General features: G+C 38.5%; 1 protein-coding gene across 1 annotated transcript in view; it reads right to left on the bottom strand.

The window, feature by feature from the left end:
* LOC126262931 (protein madd-4-like) overlaps positions 1 to 22,576 on the bottom strand; it is a 469,727-nt gene that overhangs the window by 31,792 nt on the left and 415,359 nt on the right. Inside the window, exons 19-20 of the mRNA XM_049959860.1 lie at positions 19,930 to 20,068; positions 13,525 to 13,607 (exon numbers count right to left, since the gene is read on the bottom strand). Of these exons, the coding sequence (XP_049815817.1) occupies positions 13,525 to 13,607; positions 19,930 to 20,068 (222 nt within the window). The remainder of the gene's footprint in view (positions 1 to 13,524; positions 13,608 to 19,929; positions 20,069 to 22,576) is intronic.

Below are 22,576 nucleotides of genomic sequence, written 5' to 3' on the forward strand. Positions count from 1 at the left end.
GTTGGTATGTCTGGCCTTCAAAAGTGAAAAAGTTGTGGGTCAGGATGAAGCTGGCTAAGGTGATGAGGAAAGAGGTTTTAGGTAGGGTGGAAGGTGATCGGCGTGAAAGGGAATGCTCCATCGCAGCAAGGCCCTGGACGTGCGGAATATTTGTGTATAAGGAAGTGGCATCAATGGTTACAAGGATGGTTTCCGGGGGTAACAGATTGGGTAAGGATTCCAGGCGTTCGAGAAAGTGGTTGGTGTCTTTGATGAAGGATGGGAGACTGCATGTAATGGGTTGAAGGTGTTGATCTACGTAGGCAGAGATACGTTCTGTGGGGGCTTGGTAACCAGCTACAGTGGGGCGGCCGGGATGATTGGGTTTGTGGATTTTAGGAAGAAGGCAGAAGGTAGGGGTGCGGGGTGTCGGTGGGGTCAGGAGGTTGATGGAGTCAGGTGAAAGGTTTTGCAGGGGGCCTAAGGTTCTGAGGATTCCTTGAAGCTCCGCCTGGACATTGGGAATGGGGTTACCTTGGCAAACTTTGTATGTGGTGTTGTCTGAAAGCTGACGCAGTCCCTTAGCCACATACTCCCGACGATCAAGTACCACGGTCGTGGAACCCTTGTCTGCCGGAAGAATGACGATGGATCGGTCAGCCTTCAGATCACGGATAGCCTGGGCTTCAGCAGTGGTGATGTTGGGAGTAGGATTAAGGTTTTTTAAGAAGGATTGAGATGCAAGGCTGGAAGTCAGAAATTCCTGGAAGGTTTGGAGAGGGTGATTTTGAGGAAGAGGAGGTGGGTCCCGCTGCGACGGAGGACGGAACTGTTCCAGGCAGGGTTCAATTTGGATGGTGTCTTGGGGAGTTGGATCATTAATCCGAACTTACCGAACGAAAGTGCTGGCAGGTCGACAGACACACAAACAAACACAAACATACACACAAAATTCAAGCTTTCGCAACAAACTGTTGCCTCATCAGGAAAGAGGGGAAGGAGAGGGAAAGACGAAAGGATGTGGGTTTTAAGGGAGAGGGTAAGGAGTCATTCCAATCCCGGGAGCGGAAAGACTTACCTTAGGGAGAAAAAAGGACAGGTATACACTCGCACACACACACACATATCCATCCACACATATACAGACACAAGCAGACATATTTAAAGACAAAGAGTTTGGGCAGAGATCATTTGAAAGCGGAAAATAAAATTGTTTTTTTGGTTATGGTTTGGAAGTGGGTTACGTATTGTTGAGTATATATAGGCGGGATAAAATTGTATAGTAGATTACGGTAAAAAGGGGAAGGTGAATAAAAAGTGAGACTACTGGTAAAAACAGAAAGAGAAAATAAGACGACAGGAAAGATTTCGAAATGCAACAGCGACAATAACAAACGTAATTGTTGGGTTCAAATTAATGATATGATTATAATAGAGGGAAACATTCCAGGTAGGAAAAATATATCTAAAAACAAAGATGATGTGACTTACCAAATGAAAGTGCTGGCAGGTCGACAGACACACAAACCAACACAAACATACACACAAAATTCAAGCTTTCGCAACAAACTGTTGCCTCATCAGGAAAGAGGGGAAGGAGAGGGAAAGACGAAAGGATGTGGGTTTTAAGGGAGAGGGTAAGGAGTCATTCCAATCCCGGGAGCGGAAAGACTTACCTTAGGGGGAAAAAAGGACAGGTATACACTCGCACACACACACATATCCATCCACACATATACAGACCAAGCAGACGTCTACCTCCTATATAGCAGGGAACAATGACCAAAGCCCCACGTCTACCTGTGCACAACAGCAGGTCGATAAATATGAAATTCCCACAACAGTATGCTGTGAACATGTTATATGGACAGCTGCTCAACAAGTGAACTTGTGATAATGCAGTAGCTGGTTCAAACTTTGCTGATGAAAGAAATTATCATAACAAGTTTTTAACTGGTAGAGGCAAAAGAGGTGTTGAGGTTCAATTTGTAACCTCCAGATCAGTGTCCAGGTAATATCGCAAATCTCTCATAAAGTGAGACCGAGGCCCATGAGAAGGACAGCCTGTGGTGTGTACGTCACAGCATGTGACACTGCAGCTGCCTCCATTGGGAAGTGAGTAACTATTTCAGAAGACGTTAATAATTCTTGACTGCACTTTTAAATGCATGCAAGCCCTCAACAGCACACAACAAAGTTAATACCTTTAGCAGGTACCTTTCAATTAAATATTGATTTCCTAAGGGCCTTGCACAGAGCTGAGTGCTCGCAAACGGTGGCAGACAAGCCAACTAGTGTGACATCTCAAGTTTGTTGCAGGGTCCATGTATTTTTTTAGTTCTGAGTGAGACTCTGTGACACCACTGAAGTCAATGAGTGCATCTGATGAGTGTGTTAAGTTTGATAATCTCCTATGTGTTATTACAAAGGAGTAGACTATCAACAAGAATGAGGTTTTAACTTGCCCTTCTTTTCTCTCATTCTCACCAATGACACACACTCTTCGCAGTCACCTACATCAGTTATTAGTAATTAGGACACAACCATTTCACTTCATGATGTACCAATATGTGAGAAGATAGAATAGAATCTCTGCTCTCGGGTGGCTAAACCTTCAACTTCCCCAGAATGTTTTCAGAGTTTAAGCAGGGAAAATGAAAAAGGACTTATTTATTTCACATATTTATAATATTTGATACAGAGGACTTCATCTAATTATATGGAGATATATTATATATGAAATTATTACATCTGCAAAGGATTTGCATGAAATTGTGATATGCCACTGCAACTATCTAAATAAGGATGAGTGTGAAGACTTTTAAAGCCATTAAAAAAAAAATATTTGTACACACACATACACACACACACACACACAAATGTAAATCTGAATATAGACTATGTGCAACACTTTCACAAATAACCACAAGTTTGTTTAAAGGAAATATAATAATTAAAATAAAATATTAATGGAAAAAGAAAATTTCCAACAACATGGATAACAGAAATGAGAAAAGAACTAAACATCATCACAGAATAAATAGGAGAGAGAGAGATATTGAAATCTTGTGGAAAAGTAAAGCAATAAATGTCATAAATATACATATGAGTAGTTGCAGTTGTTAAGATTTAAGTCAGTTTGAATGTGGTGTTATAGTTGGCACATGAGTGATGGGACACAGCACCGCCAAGGTAGTGATGAAGTGGGGATTTTCCCATATGACCATTTCGTGAATGTACCGTGAATATCAGGAATCCGGTAAAGCATCAAATCTCTGACATCGCTGTGGCCAGAAAAAGATCACGCAAGAATGGAACTGACAAAGACTGAAGAGCATCATTCAACATCACAGAAGTGCAACCCTTCCACAAATTGCTGCAGTTTTCAATGCTGGACCATCAACAAGTGTCAGCATGTGAACCATTCAAAAAACATCATTGATTAGGGCTTTTGGAGTCAAACAACCACTTGTATACCCTCGATGACTGCACGACACAAAGCCTTACATCTCAGCTGGAACCGTCAACAGTGGCATTGGATCGTTGATGACTGGAAACATGTTACCTGGTCAGACAAGTCTCATTTCAAATTGTATCGAGCGGATGGACGTGTACGGGTATGGAGATAACCTCATGAATCCATGGAACCTGCATGTCAGCAGGGGACTGTTCAAGCAGGTGGAGTCTCTGTAATGGCATAGGGCATGTGCAGTTGGAATGATATGGGGCCCGTGATACGTCTAGATATAACTCTGACAGGTGACATGTATGTTCGCATCCTGTCTGATTACCTGCACCCATTCATGTCCATTCTGCATTCCGACAGACTTTGGCAATTTCAGCAGGACAATGTGATACCCTACACGTCCAGAATTGCTACAGAGAGGCTCCAGGAACAATCTTCTGAGTTTAAACACTTCCGCTGGCCACCAAACACCCCATACATGAACATTGTTTAACATATTTGTGATGCCTTGCAATCTGCTGTTCAGAAGAGATCTCCACCCCCTCGTACTCCTACTGATTTATGGACAGCTCTGCAGGATTCATGGTGTCAGTTCCTTCGAGTACTACTTCAGCCATTAGTTGAGTCATTGCCATGTTGTGTTGCGGCACTTCTGCATGCTCGTGGGGGTCCTGCAAGATATTAGGCAGGTGTACCATTTTCTTTGGCTCTTCAGTGTACATAAAAGGAGTTGTTTTTGTTGTGGTCTTCGGCCCAGAGACTGGTTTGATGCAGCTGTCCATACTACTCTATCCTGTGCAAGTTTCTTCATCTCCAAGTACTTACTGCAACCTACATCCTTCTGAACCTGCTTAGTGCCTTCATCTCTTGGTCTCCCTCTACAATTTTTACCTCCAAGCTGCCCCCCAATACTAAATTGATGATCCCTTGATGCCTCACAGCATGTCCTACCAACTGATCCCTTCTTCTAGTCAAGTTGTGCCACTAATTCCTCTTCTCCCCATTCTATTCATTACCTCATCATTGGTTGTGTGATCTACCCATCTAATCTTCAACATTCTTCTGTAGCACCACATTTTGAAAGCTTCTATTCTCTTCTTGTCTAAACTATTTATTGTCCTTGTTTCACTTCCATACATGGCTATACTCCATACAAATACTTTTAGAAGAGACTTCCCGACACTTGAATCTATATATACTAAATGTTAACAATTTTCTCTTCTGCAGTTTATATCCTCTCCACTTCGACCATCATCAGTTATTTTGCTCCCCAAATAGCAAAACTCATCTAATACTTTAAGTCTCTCATTTCCTAACCTAATTCCCTCAGCATCACCTGATTTAATTCAACTTCATTCCATTATCCTCGTTTTGCTTTTGTTGAGGTTCATCTTATATCCTCCTTTCAAGACACTGTCCATTCTGATCAACTGCTCTTCCAGGTCCTTTCCTGTCTCTGACAGAATTACAATGTCATCGGCAAACCTCAAAGTTTTTATTTCTTCTCCCTGGACTTTAATTGCTATTCGAAATTTTTCTTTTGTTTTCTTTACTGCTTGCTCAATATATAGATTGAATAACATTGGGGATAGGCTATAACCCTGTCTCAGCCCTTCCCAACCCCTGCTTCCCTTTCATGCCCCTCAACTCTTACAACTGCCATTTGGTGTCTATACAAATTGTAAACAGCCTTTTTCTCCCTGTATTTGACCCCTGACACCTTCAGAATTTGAAAGAGAGTATTCCAGTCAACACTGTCAAAAGCTTTCTCTAAGTCTACAAATGCTATAAATTTAGGTTTGTGTTTCCTTAATTTATCTTCTAAGATAAGTCGTAGGTTCAGTATTGCCTCAGGTGTTCCAACATTTCTACAGGATCCAAATTAATCTTCCCCCAAGCTCAGCTTCTACTAGTTTTTCCATTCATCTGTAAAGAATTCGTCTTAGTGTTTTGCAGCCTTGACTTATTAAACTGATAGTTGGGTAATTTTCACACCTGTGAATACCTGCTTTCCTTGTGGATTGGAATTATTACATTCTTCTTGAAGTCTGAGGGTATTTCGCCTGTTTCAGACATGTCGCTCACCAGATGGTAGAGTTTTGTCATGGCTGGTTCTCCCAAGGCTATCAGTAGTTCTAATGGAATGTTGTCTACTCCCAGGGCCTTGTTTCAACTAAGGTCTTTTAGCACTCTATCAAACTCTTCGCACAGTGTCATATCTTCCATTTCATCTTCATCTATGTCCTCTTCCAGATGCATAATATTGCCCTCAAGTACATTGCCCTTACATAGACTCTCTATACACTCCTGCCACCTTTCTGCCTTCCCTTCTTTGATTAGAACTGGTTTCATACATGTGGTTCTCTATCTCCAAAGGTCTCTTTAATTTGCTTGTAGGCAGTATCTATCTTACCCTTAGTGATATATACCTCTACATCCTTACATTTGTCCTCTAGCCATCCCTGCTTAGCCGTTTTGCATTTCCTGTTGATCTCATTTTTGAGACATTTGTATTCCTTTTTACCTGCTTCATTTACTGCATTTTTATATTTTCTCCTTTCATCAATTAAATTTAATATCTCTTCTGTTACAAAGAGTATGGCCATCAGTACAAGATGCAGACTGTCCAACATTAAAATAGGACAATCTACCATCAGCTAAGTAAGTGCATTTAAATATCTTGGAAGCACAATAACTGATGGCTTGAGATGTCACCAGGCAGTGAAAACTCAAATTTCCATAGCAAAGGAGGCTTTCAACAGAAAGAGAAGACTCTTGTGTGGCACATTTGATAAAGGTCTAAGGAAAAGGTTTGGCAAATGTTTTGTGTGGTGTGTAGCACTATATGGGACAGAAACATGGATGCTGAGATGAGAGGATGAAGAAAGGTTAGAAGCATTTGAGATGTGGATGTGGAGGAGAATGAAGAGAATAAGCTTGATGGAAAGAGTGTGTAATGAAAGAGTATTGGAAAGGATTGGTGAGAGAAGATGTCTGCTGAAGGTTGTAAGAGAAAGGAAAAAGAACTGGTTTGGACATTCACGGAGAAGGGAGTGCTTGCTAGCAGATGCTTTGGAAGGACTGCTTTGTGGGAGAAGACCGAGAGTAAGAAGGAGATACAAGATGATAGATGACATAAAGGGAAGAGGAAATTATGCAGACCTGAAGAGGATGGCAGAAGACCGGGCAGCCTGGAGAACTACCATGTGAAAACTGCCTTTTGGCAGAACACTGATGATGATCTGTTACCCAAGGATTTCTATTAGCCCTTGTCTTTTTACCTACTTGATCCTCTGCTGCCTTCACTATTTCATCTCTCAAAGTTACCTATTCTTCCTCTACTGTATTTCTTTCTGCCATTCTTGTCAATTGTTCCCTAATGCTCTCTCTTCAACTCTCTACAACCTCTGGTTCTTTCAGTTTATCCAGGTCCCATCTCCTTAAATTCCTGCCTTTTTGCAGTTTCTTCAGTTTTAATCTACAGTTCATATCCAACAGATTGTGGTCAGAGTCCACATCTGCCCCTGGAAATTCATTACAATTTAAAACCTGTTTCCTAAATCTCTGTCTTACCATTATACGGGGTGAGTCACCTAATACTACCACTGGAAACATCTCCCAAACCACAACAAACATTTTACATTGTAAAATGTTAATTACAGCCAGAGTAATTTGCAACATAAAGCTGATGCTTCAGTAACTCCTCAGCAGTTCAGTCATGTGTATTGGAGAAAACCGAATTAATTAGGGGCACAAAAAGAACAGTGATGTAACGTAGGTACAGAAGAGAATTGAACAGCACCTTACGTCCACATGCTAACATTTTTATTAGTCTTTTTCTCTGAAGAATACTGTATGGTATTGATTTTTTAGTTAAATTTACTAATTTGTTTTTTGTTTTCAATTACAGAACGTAAAATAGTGTGTCCTGACATTTCAGGGGAATGAATGATCAAAGTGGTGCCCATCATTTGCTGCACACATTTGCAGTCTACCGTGTAACAAATGTCTTACACGATGCAGTACATCTGGTGTAATGTTGCCACAGGCCACCTCATGTTTCATATCCTCTGGGGTAGTAGGCACATCATGGTACAAGTTATCCTTTAACGTACTCCACAGAAAGAAATCTAAAGGCATAAGATCAGAAGAATGGGCTGGCCAATTTACTGTATTTACACGAATTTAAGCCGCACTTTTTTTCCGGTTTTTGTAATCCAAAAAACTGCTTGCGGCTTAGAATCAAGTGCAAAGTAAGCGGAAGTTCTGAAAAATGTTGGTAGGTGCCGCCACAACTAACTTCTGCTGTCAAATATATGTAGTGCTACACAGGCATGCTTTGCAGACACAAAGATAAATATTGGCGCCAAAACATCTGCGTCAGTAAATAAATTAAAAAATTAAAAAAAAGGTGGAAGATGAGCTTTTTTTCTCCACCCCGAGTTTCGACCACTGCATTTTCATACATTATCCTATGAAGTAAATACAAATTCCGTATTGTTCACCTTCGAATGTAGCGGCATTTCAATGTACTAAGAAAATCCGACTGGCAAGACTGGCTCTGAGCACTATGGGACTTAACATCTGAGGTCATCAGTCACCTAGAACTTACAACTACTTAAACCTAACTAACCTAAGGACATCACACACATCCATGTCCGAGGCAGGATGCGAACCTGCGACCATAGTGATCGCGCGGTTCCAGACTGAAGCGCCTAGAACTGCTCGGCCACACTGGCGGCTGGCAAGACTATTTGGGATGTTTGTCAATATGGCTAACTCTACGTTCTGTCATCATGCCATCATGTCATGTCTATATTCATATTATTCTTATGCCTAGTAGTGATACAGTCAGAAATGAAGCACAGCAATTGACTAGATTTTTAAATCTAAGGTGACTCTAATTTCTGTGCAGAATGTAATGTACTAAAGAGGCGTCTCCAAAGATTTTCAAATGGAGAAAAATTTTGGTTCTTGTTGATCATTATCAAAGAAAGCAGCAGTGTAAGTAACAACAAATAGCAGTCTCTTGCCATTGTTTCACTAATGAGACGATTCCTCTCCTCTCTCCGTCAGCGGCGGTAGCGCACACAAAAGCAAGCCATGCCGCGAGCAGTGACAGCAGGTCGTAAACACTCATTATCAGAATGCGACAAACAATCCATGACACAGTACAGTAATGCATTTTCAGCTTAGAATGACGTAAACACCTATAACAAAGAGAACAGCACTTATCAGATCAAAGAAAAATAAGCAATCAATTCAAACCAGACGAAGCACGTGAAAAAGGAAGGGTACCCATATAAAAACGGACGGAGCGCCTGATGGATAGCAATGGCTACCTGGTAAAGCTTAAGTGCTGAGCTTACAACTCGAACCAAACTACTATAGCTGTATCGTCATTCATTCAACCTAAATTGCGTCTCATATTACAATGGACCAACTTTGTTTCGATTTGGAGGTGCGGCCTAAAACTTTTCTCTCCCCTTGAATTTCGAGTCTCAAATTTCAGGTGCAGGTTAGATTCAGGAAAATTTTTTTCCTTGATTTCGAGTCTAATTTTTCAGGTGCAGCTTAGATTCTGCTGTCAAGAATGTAATGCAACCTGCTTCTCCTGTGATGGGTTTGTTACAGACCCGTTTGCATGTTAGAACCATACCTGTTGCATACAATTGTTTGTGATCTCTGTCCGGGTACTGTTCATTGCAGAATGTGCAGGAGCACCATCATGTTGATACCACATATGTCTACACGTTTCCAGCAGGACATTTTCTAGCAATGCTGGCAGATCGTTTTGTAGAAACTATGTATTTTCCAGCTGTCTGCATGCGTTCAATGAAGTGAGGACCAATGAGATGGTCGCCAATTACTCCGCACCTTCCAGGGTCACTGTCGCTCTACCTGTCAAAGCCAGTGAGGATTGTCCACAGACCAGTAACGCATGTTTCATAAATTCACTACACCATGGTTTGTAAAACCTGCTTCATCAGTAAACAGATAGAAGTGCAATGCATTCTCTGTTAATGCCCATTGACAGAAAATCACCTGAGTATTAAAATCATCTCCATGTAATTGCTGATACAGCGACACATGATACGGGTGAAATTTGTGACGATAAAGTATGCACATTACACTACTTTGACTCATTGCACTGCCTCTAGCAATATCATGTGAACTCATGTGTGGGTTCACGGCAACAGCAGCTAACACACCAACTGCACCTGCTTCTCCTGTGATGGGTTTGTTACAGACCTGTTTGCATGTTAGAACCATACCTGTTGCATACAATTGTTTGTGATCTCTGTCCGGGTACTGTTCTGCATACAACCTGCAGGTTGCAGCTGCATTCTGTCTACACTCGCAATAGATGAGTATGATCTCTACATTTTCAGAGTTAGAATAAACCATTTTCACAGTTCTTACAACACTGTTGCTATTGCGACCTTCTCATGTATCTACTGTGCATACTTCTGTTCTACTTGTGTACAGTACAGTATCACAGATGTCCGGTAACAAACTGTACTACAGTTATTCTGAGTACAAGGACAAATTCAGCAAGCACTACATGCAGACACAGAGACAGCCAAATTCGTAAACATCGTAGTCTTTGTAAACATACCCCTACATATCTTGTTTATTACAACAAATGACCGAACTTCTAAGGTTTCAAGTGTCAACTTTTGGAAATTTGTGGTAAGTTTATGTGGGACCAAACTGCTGAGTTCATTGGTCCCTATGCTTACACACCACGTAATCTAACTTAAACTAAATACGCTAAGGACAACACACACACCCATGCCCGAGGGAGGACTTGAACCTCCGAAGGGGAGAGCCACGTGAACCGTGGCAAGGTGCCACAGACCACTCGGCTACTCTGTGTGGTGTCAACTTAATTACTCTGGATGTAATTAACATTTTACTATGTAAGAAATGGCATTGATTAAGTATTTGTTTCTATTTTCAGTTGTGGTAAAAATAGCAGGTTTCCATTTAGAAAAATGTAAGTATGTGTTGAAAATCAGACTTCCGTGCATTACTCAGTGGTTTATATTAACTAATTACAACAGCCCCTCTCCTCACTTTCGGTCTGCGGAATTGGTTATTCAGTGTTTCTTGTGGTTTGAAAGGTGTTTCCAGTGGTAATGTTAGGTGACTCACCCTGTATAATCTATCTGAAACTTTCCAGTATCTCCAGGCCTCTTTCAAGTATACAACCTTCATTCATGATTCTTAAACCAAGTGTTAGCTATGATTAATTTATGCTCTGTGCACAATTCTAAGAGTCAGCTTCCTCTTTTATTCCTTAACCCTGTTCCATATTTACCTACTATATTTCCTTATCTTCCTTTTCCTATTATCGAATTCCAGTCCCCCATGATTATTAAATTTTCGTCTCCCTTCACTATCTGAATAATTTCTTTTATCTCATGATACATTTCTTCAATCTCTTCATTGTCTGTGGAACTAGTTGGCATGTATACTTGCACTAATGTGGTTGGCATGGGCTTTGTGTCTATCTTGGCTACAATAAAGCATTCACTACGCTGTTTGTAATAGCTTACCCTCGCTCCTATTTTTTTATTCATTATTAAACCTACTCCTGTATTACACCTATTTGATTTTGTATTTATAATCTTGTATTTACCTGACCAGAAGTCTTGGTCCTCCTGCCACCGAACCCGAACTTCACTAATTGCCACTATACCTAACTTTAATCTATCCATTTCCCTTTTTAAATTTTATAACCTACCTGCCCGATTAAGGGATCTGACATTCCATGCTCTGATCCACAGAACACCAGTTTTGTTTCTCCTGATAAAAGGGTACACTTATGGAAATCGTGACTTTTATCAAAGAAATATTTTGTCACAGAGGAAGCCACTTCAACTAACAAAAGGTAGGTCTGTATCATGAAATGAGATTGAGAGCAAAATAAATTCATTAATCTCATTTGGGAAAATGGACATTCACATATTCGGCATAATGAAATAGTATATGGTCTTTCTGAAGAAAGTATCAAAGAAGGGGACTCAGTACTTACACAGCTTCCATATTATGATTTTCTCTATGTATCAAAAACAGAGGTTTATGATCAATGGGAAACTCAGTGGCAAATATCACAGCAGCAAAAGGGCTTTTCACTCACTTCAGTACAATGTAATATACTAATAAAACCCTGGTACAGCCATAAAAATCTCCTAAGAAAATATGTAACATCAATTATTAGAATGAAGTTGGGACATGCATGTTTCCCTGCACGTCTCTACAGGACTGGAAAGACAGTCGCTTCCACATGTAGCGAACATCCAGAAAATGAAGGAGATCTGACTCACATCATATTGCGATGTCCCAAATATATTCCACATTTAAAACAACTGTGGGAAAAACCTTTTAAAAATGAAGATTTCCATGCCAACAAATATTAAAACATTAATGAGTGAATAACCTCAAAATTAACACTTCAATAGTTTGTTACCAGCAACAAGCAGATATAAAGCTCTAACATATCAAAGACTGAATTTTATGAATGTACAAAACAACCATGTCTTTAAAATTTAATTTCAGTTACTACATTAAGCAATTGTAACAACTGTATTGTTTGTAACAAAAAGGCAATTAATTTAATTTAAAAAAATAACAAATAATGAAGGACAGTATGTTTACTATGCTTACTGGTACAATGGCAGGTTATCAAGATTTAAGTGAGTTTGAACGTTGTGTCATAGTTGCTCACGAGTGATGGACATAGCATCTCCAAGGTACAAGGTACAACAAGTTGTACATCAAGTTTATCATCATCATCATCATTTAAGACTGATTATGCCTTTCAGCGTTCAGTCTGGAGCATAGCCCCCCTTATAAAATTCCTCCATGATCCCCTATTCAGTGCTAACATTGGTGCCTCTTCTGATGTTAAACCTATTACTTCAAAATCATTCTTAACCGAATCCAGGTACCTTCTCCTTGGTCTGCCCCAACTCCTCCTACCCTCTACTGCTGAACCCACGAGTCTCTTGGGTAACCTCGCTTCTCCCATGCGTGTAACATGACCCCACCATCTAATCAGAGCAAAATGCCTCAAGTTTCTACTACAACTAAAATTTTTATATGATTTCAGAGCATTTGGTTATGCATGGAAATCCTTATTCTACACTTGCACCTACTGTCAAATGGAACAGAAAGAATCTGTTCAGTTTAGCTTCAAAATATAATCAGTCATTTGTCATCTAAGATATTCCTTTCTCTTGTATTGTAACTGATCTTATGCTGTAGTTTTTTTCTGTGGTACATTCTAGCATGTCATCATATTTCTCTGTTACTCAAAATTACTGTGCAATGTACAGATATCTTACTTTTTCTTTTATGACATCTGGCTCAATGGATCATGCTCTGCTAAAAGTTTCTTTTCCATTGTCTTTTATCCATCACTGTCATCTGCCATTCATCCTCCCAGGGGTCTCCTACCTGTCATGATGCAATCCTGGAGCTCCTGTTGACATCTGTCATGTTCCATCTGAACCAATGTCCAGCCCACTGTAGTCACTTACATCTTATGATTTCTGCTATATTGGCTTCTTGGTACAGTTTGTCTAGTACACGGTTGTGTCTCTTATTTATCCTCTCTTTAGCTTACTGCTAATTAGCCTACATATTTAATTATTATATGTTCTCTGAAGCAAAAATGTTTGATTTTCAAAGATGCAGATTATTTGTTTATAGTATTGGCCAACTGGTGTGATGTGGCAGCTCAGTGGGTGTCAGATTACAAATTCAAAGGTCTGAGGTTCAGTCCCTGTTTGGTCCTAATATTGTTTCCATAACTTATCACTTCTCTAGCAATAATTTATATACATAAAAAATTTTGAGTTGCACCATAATTTGGAGTCACTGTAGATCTCCATAACTGGCTGGGTAAGTCAGTTCGAAGGTTGCAAGGGCAAACCATATCCAGCAGAACAATACCTAGTTAAATACTATGCAGTTCAAACCTACTACCAGGCTGGTAACAACTTCACTATTTATGCCACAACATACTACTTTATACCTACATAAATATGGTGTGCTTGTTTTCCAGTTACCTGAAAGCCACCGCCTCCACAAGTCTGTGAACATTTGGACCACTCAGTTATCATCCAGTCAAACTTAAGGTTTTCAGCACTTCCTGTAACATGTTTAACAATATTAATAAAGGAACCCTATCTTCATACATATCAGTTACATGGAGAACAGTTACAATATCACACACAATTCATACTCATAAGAAAGAGGAGTTACCTCTAAAGAATGAACATACAAATCAATAGATGTAACCAGGCACAATAGTATATTGTTTTTGTGCTGCATATGCACAGAAGCAAGAGGTATTCCTCTCGATATGTACCAGTTATATATTTTAATGTAAAATGATGCTGGAAACCTAAGACACATGCTTGAAAAAGACCAAATGTCAAAATTGGCCAATCATATAGACAAAAAAATAATAATGCAGCCTATCTTGCCCATATTTTCATTCAAAAAACACATTGAGGCTGTGAACTCCCACAGAAATAATTTTTTAAAAATATTTCACAGGTTAGAGTACAATGAAGTAACTTAGAAATGGTTCAAATGGCTCTAAGCACTCTGGGACTTTACATCTGAGGTCATCAGTCCCCTAGAACTCAGAACTCCTTAAACCTAACAAAGATAAGGACATCACACACATCCATGCCCGAGGCAGGATTCGAACCTGCGACCGTAGCAGCAGCGCTGTTCCGGACTAAAGTGCCTAGAACCGCTCGGCCACAGCGGCCGGCTAACTTTGAAATATATGGAAGATCAGTAAGAACATGAAACAAACTATAATCCTGCTTAATTTAATCCACTGTAGATATGGTTGAACACCATGAATGTCAATGCAAAGTCAGTACAGTTTCTTGAAATGTTAACTGGTAACTATTTTGTTTTAGGATATTTTTATTAATGAAATCATTATCAATTTCAAATTTGTCAGCATTCATTCTTTTACTTTATTGTAATTAATTATTTTGTATCAGGACTCACATTATAACAAACATACGTGCAACTGTTTGATCATGAAATATCAACAAATTTAATTACAAAATGTGATTCTCAGTTAAGTAACATATTAAGCTATCTGTGTAACCAGTTGTTTATCATTGGAATTTTCCCTGAATGGTTGAAATATCCTGAAATTAAGCTACTGTTTAAGAAGGGAGATAAAGAAATAGTGTCAAATTTCCATCCAAATTCATTTTTGCCAGCATTCTCAAAAATTTTAGAAAAGGTCATGTACAATCAGTTTTATAACCATCTTATCAAAAATAACATACTGTCAAAGACACAGTTTGGATTTCTAAAGGGTTCTGATATTGAGAAGGGTATCTACACTTAATGTACTTAATTGAGCAGACAAAAAATTGCAGGCAACTGGTATATTTTGTGATCCGTCAAAGGCATTTGACTATGTAAATCACAATATCCTTTTAAGTAAATTAAAATATTATGGTGTAACAGGAAATGCTGTAAAATGGTTCAAATCTTATATCTCTGACAGGAAACAAAGGGTGTTATTAGGAAACAGACATGTATTAAGCTATCAGGCATGGCAACTAATTACATGTGGGGTCCCACAAGGTTCCAATCTTAGGAACCTTACTTTTTCTTGTTTATGTCAACGACCTTCCATCAGTAACATTACCAGATGCCAAGTTTGTTTTGTTTGCCAATGATACAAACATTGCAATAAATAGTAAATCAAGTGTAGTCTTAGAAAGATCGGCTAATAAAATATTTGTGGACATTGATCACTGGCTCCTAGCCAATTCTTTTCACTAAACTTTGAAAAAAACACACTACATGCAATTCAGAACTTGTAAGGGGTGTCCCATGAGTATATGCCTAACATATGATGACAAGCAGATAGAAGAGGTAGACAGTATTAAATTCTTGGGATTACAGCTTGATAATAAATTCAACTGGGAGGAGCACACCACAGAACTGCTGAACTGTCTAAACAAATCTAGATTTCTAATGCGAATTCTGTCAGACATAGGGAACATAAAAATGAAAAAGCTGGCATACTATGCTTACTTTCAGTCCATAATATCATACAGAACTATTTTTGGGGTAATTCATCAAGCCAAGCGAAAGTTTCCCGGGAACAAAAATGTGCAATAAGAGTTATATGTCGTGTGAACTCGAGAACATCCTGCAGAGGCCTGTGTAGGGAAGTAGGGATACTAACTACTGCTTGCCTATATATTTATTCCTTAATGAAATTTGTCATTAAAGATACATCACTTTTTCAAACCAATAGCTCAGTTGGTGGAATCAATAGTAGAAATAAGAATAATCTCCACAAGGATTTGAAGTCACTTACTCTTGTACAAAAAAGTGTGCATTATTCAGGAACACATTTTCAATAACTTGCTTGAAATTCAGTTTATTGGTGGCCAACACGCACACACACACACACACACACACACACACACACACACACACACACAAATAAATCAGTAAAAATCAGTTGTTCTACTGAGAAATTTATCAATGGAATAGAAGGAGTTGGCCACCAATAAATCCTTTAGGCTTCTCTTAAACTGAATTTCATTGGTTGTTAAAGTTTTTATGGCTGGTGGCAAGTTACTGAAAATGTGTGTGGTTTAATTTACCAATGATTCCAGTGCCTCAATCATCACAGCATACAAACTACACATAAGTTTCTTCTGGCTGAGAAGAAAGATTGTTTGAGAGGAGCATAATGTTGGAGTCAGGTAATTTTCTTAAAGAAATAATGTAGAAAAATGACAGTCTGCAGACGCACATGTTAACAAGTGTAGTGACACAACACTTGTGAAAGACAGAAATTTGTGTGCTGTGTAAAAAAAGTGCCAGAAAGTGAATGTAAAAGGAATTCTGGGTGTGAAGCTACATGAAAAGTGCGCTTAAGAGTTATTAGTGATTATATTAAATGGTCATGCCTAGGCTGTTTGTAGGAAAAAAACATGAACTTGTTTCCACTTGATTTCACAAGAAGACAATACGAAAGTGCTATGTGGTGACAGTTACACTTTAAAAGCAGAATTGTCAATCCTGAAGCAAAATAATTGTGACATAAAGCATGAAAAAAAATGTTTTTGCAAGAACAGTTAGGCGATAGGTGATAATATTCTCAAAAACAGCATCACAGTAAACAGTCGTCGTAGGTCCCATTCTTGCAGGATCTTTTTCCGGCTGCTGCGATGTCGGAGATTTGATGTTTTACCGGATTCCTGATATTCACTGTACACTCGTGAAATGGTCGTATGTGAAAATCCCCGCTTCATCGCTACTTTGGAGATGCTGTGTCTCATTGCTCAAGCATTGCCTATAACACCATGTTCAAACCCACTTAAATCTTGATAACCTGCCATTGTAGCAGCAGTAGCCGATCTAACAACTGCGCCAGACATTTGTTGTCTTATATAGGCATTGCCAACCGCAGCACCGTATTCTGCCTGTTTACATATCTCTGTATTTGAATATGCATGCCTGTAGCAGTTTCTTTGGCACTTCAGTGTATTACAAAAGAATCTTCATCAACACTTGTATGAATTCTCATAGAAACAGGAGTAAAGAGGAAATTGTTAGAGCAACAAAAAACTTAATTCAATATGCCAGTAGACTTCAAAAGACCTAGAATTGTACTGAGAGGCACTGTCTGCAGAAGATCTGTCAGTCATCAACGTAAAGAGAGAATTAAATGTGATATAAACAAAAACTGAGCCTAAGGCAAACTGCTCCTAGGCTGCCCCATGGGGCATTGGCACTGTGTAGCACCCATTGGCTCACTCACAGGCTGGTGCAGAATGGGTAGACCACCTGCCAGGCAGCTCTATTGGACATGTTCTGCTCATGTGCTAGTCACTTGGCCATTTACAGTTGTGGGCTCCCATCCACTGTAGTACTTTTGCTTACACTATAGCACAGCTGCCTGACTGCCCACATATCAGCTACTTGCCCACCTGTGCCCATGGGACCCTGCCTGCCCACCAGGAAGCATGTGAGCTGGAACAACCTAGTCTAAGTGCAATGTTTATAAATATGAATAAGTTATTGAGGAATAAATGCTTAGATAAAGACAGTTTACACTTAAGTAGATTAAGATCCAAAACTCTTAGTACAATGTTTGCTGATACATGGAAAATTCAAAATAGTAGGAACAACATACAAGGAAGGATATGTATGATTAACAATGTTCAGTAACAAAAACGGTAAAATGAAAATACTACCTATGAAAAAGTATGCTTGAAATCATAAATAAGAAAGGAAGTCTCTACAATATGCACTGGAATATTAATGGTCAAGTAATGACTTTGCAAACGAAAGTTATAAAGTTGATGAGCCACAAATTATTGATTACAAACACAAAATGTTAAACTTATTGTCTCAATGAAAATTGGTTTACAGATAATAAAATAACATAATATTAAAATTCATAATAAAACTGAAAATTTCGAATCAGCCAACAGCTTTTGCAAATGTACACTTCTACATTCCAATTTAAAACAAGAAATAAGAAATGATTTTGATTATTTGAATGAACAGTGTATATCTGAGAGTTAAGGGACCTAAACACCATAGCAGTTTCTATTTACTGTGTATCAGAGCTTCTGGTCAGATTTCAGCGCTTTGATCAAATTTTTCAATAAACAAAAAAGGAAAAAAGTTGTAAAATTTTCTGAATTCATTATTAATATTATAGTTAATAACAATGATAAATCCAAATTCAATGAAATAATAAAATCACTTTGTTTTCAAAGTAAACATCTCTGAACCCAATACAGTAAATGCGCAGTGTCCTTTATTTATAATATTTTAACTAATTACATATTTGAAAATGTTTATTAATTTTGCCTGGATTTAGGAACTTCTGAACACTCTGCATGTTTCATATAAGTACCAAAAAGTAACAGATAAATTTCATTAACAAAAGCCAGATGCAAAGGAACATAAATGAAAAATGCAACTATATTTAGTAAAAAGTTAAGGGAGGTAAATGGTCTAATGACAGGACTCATTCAAGCAGTGGTAACTATGAGAAATTTCTAAGTAGCTTTCTTGAAATGTTCAATGAAACGTTTCTGCTTAGAACAATATGCAACAAAATATCTAGCAGATTTGAAAGGATAATCCAAGGTATGAAAATTTCTAGTGCCAGAAAAAGTAAATGCCATGACAAACTAAAATAAAACAAAAACAGGCATTTTATTGTATATATTAGATGTCTAAAGAAAGTTGAAGAGGCCACAAAAGACAATACATTCATTTTAAAAAATAAAAGTAAGACAAAGACAGTGTGGTTGATTATCAAATCAAGAGATAGACATTAGAGTTAGCAGTCACCAAATCAGAGGATTAAACTAGATGATAGCTTCATTGTAAATGGATTCCATTCCAGTCCTGTCACAGGTTATCCTACCCTATCAGGGGCTGGACCAACTGTGAAAACATCTGACATTTACCAGCTCTTCTGCAATCATTGCACAGTTTTTTTATATTGGTAACACTACCAACCATCTGTCCACTAGGATGAACAGATACAGCAAAACTCTGGCCAAGAGCAAAGTAGACCACACTGTGGCACAACACGCAGCTGAACATAACATGCTTGATTTCAGTGACTGCTTCACTACCTGAGCCATCTGGATCCTCTCCCCCACCACCAGCTTTTCTGAACTGCACAGGTGAGAGGTATCTTTACAACGCATTCTCCACACTTATAATTATACAGGTTTCAATCTATGGTAACATACTATCACCACACCCTCCATCCAACAGTTTCCACCCCCTCTGTCCTATCACCTCCTCCCCACTCTCAACTCCCACCCTCTTTGTTTGCCACCCTCCGCCAATGCACTTGCCCATATTTTCCCACTTGCCTCCTTTTTCTGCCAAAGTTGGTGGTCATATGTGTGTGAGGTGTACTTGTTTGTGTGTATGAATGGTGTGTGTTTCTCTTGTTCTAATGAATCTGTGGCCAAAAGCTTTGTGCAAGTGTCTTTTAATTGTGCCTGTCTGCAATTTAATGTGTCATCTTTATGGTAAGTAGTAATCTATTTTTTCCTACATTGTTGATATTCATACCTGGAGTTTCTGTTGATTAAAGTTAATTCAGTGATAGGGCAATAGCGTTTTAGTTTTGTTTTTTCCAAATATGTATTTCTTGTTGTAGATATTTTTTGTAAAATCAAACTTTTTCCATTTTAATAAGTTTTACATCCATTTCAAACATTTCTAGTCCATTCTGCCACATACAGTAGTTTGTCGATGGTATTTAAATTTATTGACTTGCTCTATTCTACCTTTGTGGTTTTATGTGAATTTTGAGCCAGTACTATTCATAATTTTTTCCAAAAGATTAATTTGATTTGTTTTTTTTTTATCCTCTAGTACGCATTAAAAATAATAAATACTACAAATGTGGAAATGATTGTTTTTACCTCTTCCTAAGACAACTGCTGGACCAAATTCATCTTCGTACATGTCTTCATCTGGTTTGCCATATTTCACAATGGGTATTGAATCACTGACAGTGCGATGTCCTCTTGAGTTGCTGAAGGTCTGAAATAGCCAAAGTGTCTGTGCTCTTTGTTATTGTGCAAGTTCACAAAGACATAGCATCAGAAATTCTTGACAGGCAAAATAAGTATTAAAACACAATATTGTAAGCTGTCATAAAATGAAGTGAAAATTAACTTAATCAGGTCAAAACAAAATAAGAATACTAAAATAATATTTGCTAAACAGAGTAATACAGAAAAAAATTTTGGATGGTGCAGGATGTTGAACAGTGATACTACCTCAACTTTTGTAACAGGTAATGAAAATAAACTTTGTACCCAAGATTACTAAGTTTTTAATGTAGAATGGTATTATCAGAAAAAAAAATATTTCAATTGGAAAGTGATGACTGTATAAGAAATCTATTAACCAGCCATAATGCAGAAGTAAATGGGAAGGTGCAGATGCCACCTGTCAGGATATTTATTAATTTAGGATGGAATCATCGCAGCCTCTGTACAAGCCATTTTAACAGAGAATGTTATTGTAGGCACACACAATATACCAGAGGTTGTATGTAGCAATCCTGCATTATTCAAACAACTGTGAATTTGAAGTCACAATCCTTGCAAGGTGGAGCATATGCTCATTTCATTTCTCTTTACGTGTCTTCTAGTTTCATTGCTCCCTTAGTTGATCAGTTAATGTCTAATTCCAAGCAGAATACATCTATCTTATCTGTGTAGGATGAACATCTGATTTGCATTTTGTGGTTCTTGTCTTCTAGTAAATGTGGTAAATTGTAAATAATTTGCTAAATCCATAAATTACAAGAGTAACTGAATTAATTGACATACATAAAACCAAATCTTGTCTGTTTACTTCAGCCAAGGTAAAAAGGGTGTTTATAACAGAAGATACAAACATGAAGTGAGATTTTTAAGCATACAGCATGACAAGTGATAGTAGCAGTGCAGAAAATATTTGTCTATACAGGTGTTTCTCTTTATAAGGCAAGGAAATTTCTATCCAACATTGAAAGAATGAGAACAGACAAATGCTAGTCACACTCGGTTACACACCAACTATGTCTACATCAAACAGTGACAGGTAATATATTTCTATTCATAACATAAGAAAAAAGAACTAATTGAAAGATTTAGAGTAGGTACTGCCAAAGTGCCAAAATGAAAGCTTTCAGACCAACACAGAGAGGAAGCAAAGGAAAGAAACAACACCCATCAGCTCTTAAGCACACAATGAAGTGAGGAACATGCTTTTAGTCAATAAAAGTTTATCAAGAAATTTTCTGGAGTCAAAATAAGTAAGAATGCCATGGTAAATAATCCTCCATATATCATTATTCAGACTTCAAGGGAATTTGTTTTAACTGTTTGTGTAAGACTTTCTATTACGTAGGTTCAAAATAACTAATAAACTACAAAACTTACCATGTTTTTTCATTACAAAAGAAAAGTATTTTCTGCAGAACAAAAACTACTAATGAAATTTCAATTACGAAATAATTTATATGCTTGTTTATAGCTAGTTTTGGTATCCCCTCCGACAGGCATACATATGGCTGCACATGAGCTGGTGTGGATCTCGAGAAAAGAGTGGGGTGCATAGCTATAATAGACAGACACACAGAGCATTGTATGGGCAGAACCACTACCCAGTTGTTTACTTGCCAGTGGAAATGGGCTGGGTCAGTCAGTTCTTACACTGAAATCGATTAACACGGACCTGGCTTTCACATTGTGCCGTGTTCTTGGTTCCACACAGTACTTGTTTTGTTCATTTGCACTTGTTGCATTTTGTGCTTCTCTCCATTCCAGTCTCTACAAAGCATTCAGACTCTCTGCTTGCCAGTAGACTGATCTGTACATTGAGTTTTTTCCTCTCCATAGGTTGAATTCCGCAACTTTTGTGTGGCACACACACTGTGGGAGTAGTGACATTTGTGCCAATAGGATGGTTTCCACAGCGTTGTCACACCTGTGGAGGTAGAAAACTGGCAACAGAGGACATTCTTATGTGTGTAATGTTTAATTTTTTTTGTTTAACGTTAATTTGTGGTCACCATGGACCCAACATTTTTGCAATACTGGTGAAACAGTTGTGCCTCCAAAAGCAATGACAACTGCAGCAGGAGCAGATGCAAAAGCTGCTCAAACAGAATGCAGAACTGATCTGCTCTCATACAGTGCTGGTGGTGGGCTGGGCATTTGTCGTGAAGCCTTCTCCCCTGCTGACCCTGATGCCACTTGTGATAAATCTATGGAAAGGTTGGAGAGTTACTTGTGCTGGTGAGGCGTGTCATCAGTCCAGCTGGTAAAGCCTCCTTGTTACTGTCCAGCAGTGTGGAATTGTACAAAATTATACAAAATTTGAAGCCCTCTACTGAACGTGAGAAACTTAACCCTGAGGGCCTCTGTCAGTTGCTCACTCAGTACTTGGGGCATCAAACCCATGTGGTCATGACTGCAGTTCAACCAGTACTGGAAGTGCCCCAGATTGTACGTGCCTTGGATCACTGCCCACAAGATCTCTCATGCAAGTGTTGGTTTTGGTGTGCCTTATGTG

Source organism: Schistocerca nitens, chromosome 6, assembly GCF_023898315.1.
Source record: "Schistocerca nitens isolate TAMUIC-IGC-003100 chromosome 6, iqSchNite1.1, whole genome shotgun sequence".
Classification (NCBI taxonomy): domain Eukaryota; kingdom Metazoa; phylum Arthropoda; class Insecta; order Orthoptera; family Acrididae; genus Schistocerca; species Schistocerca nitens.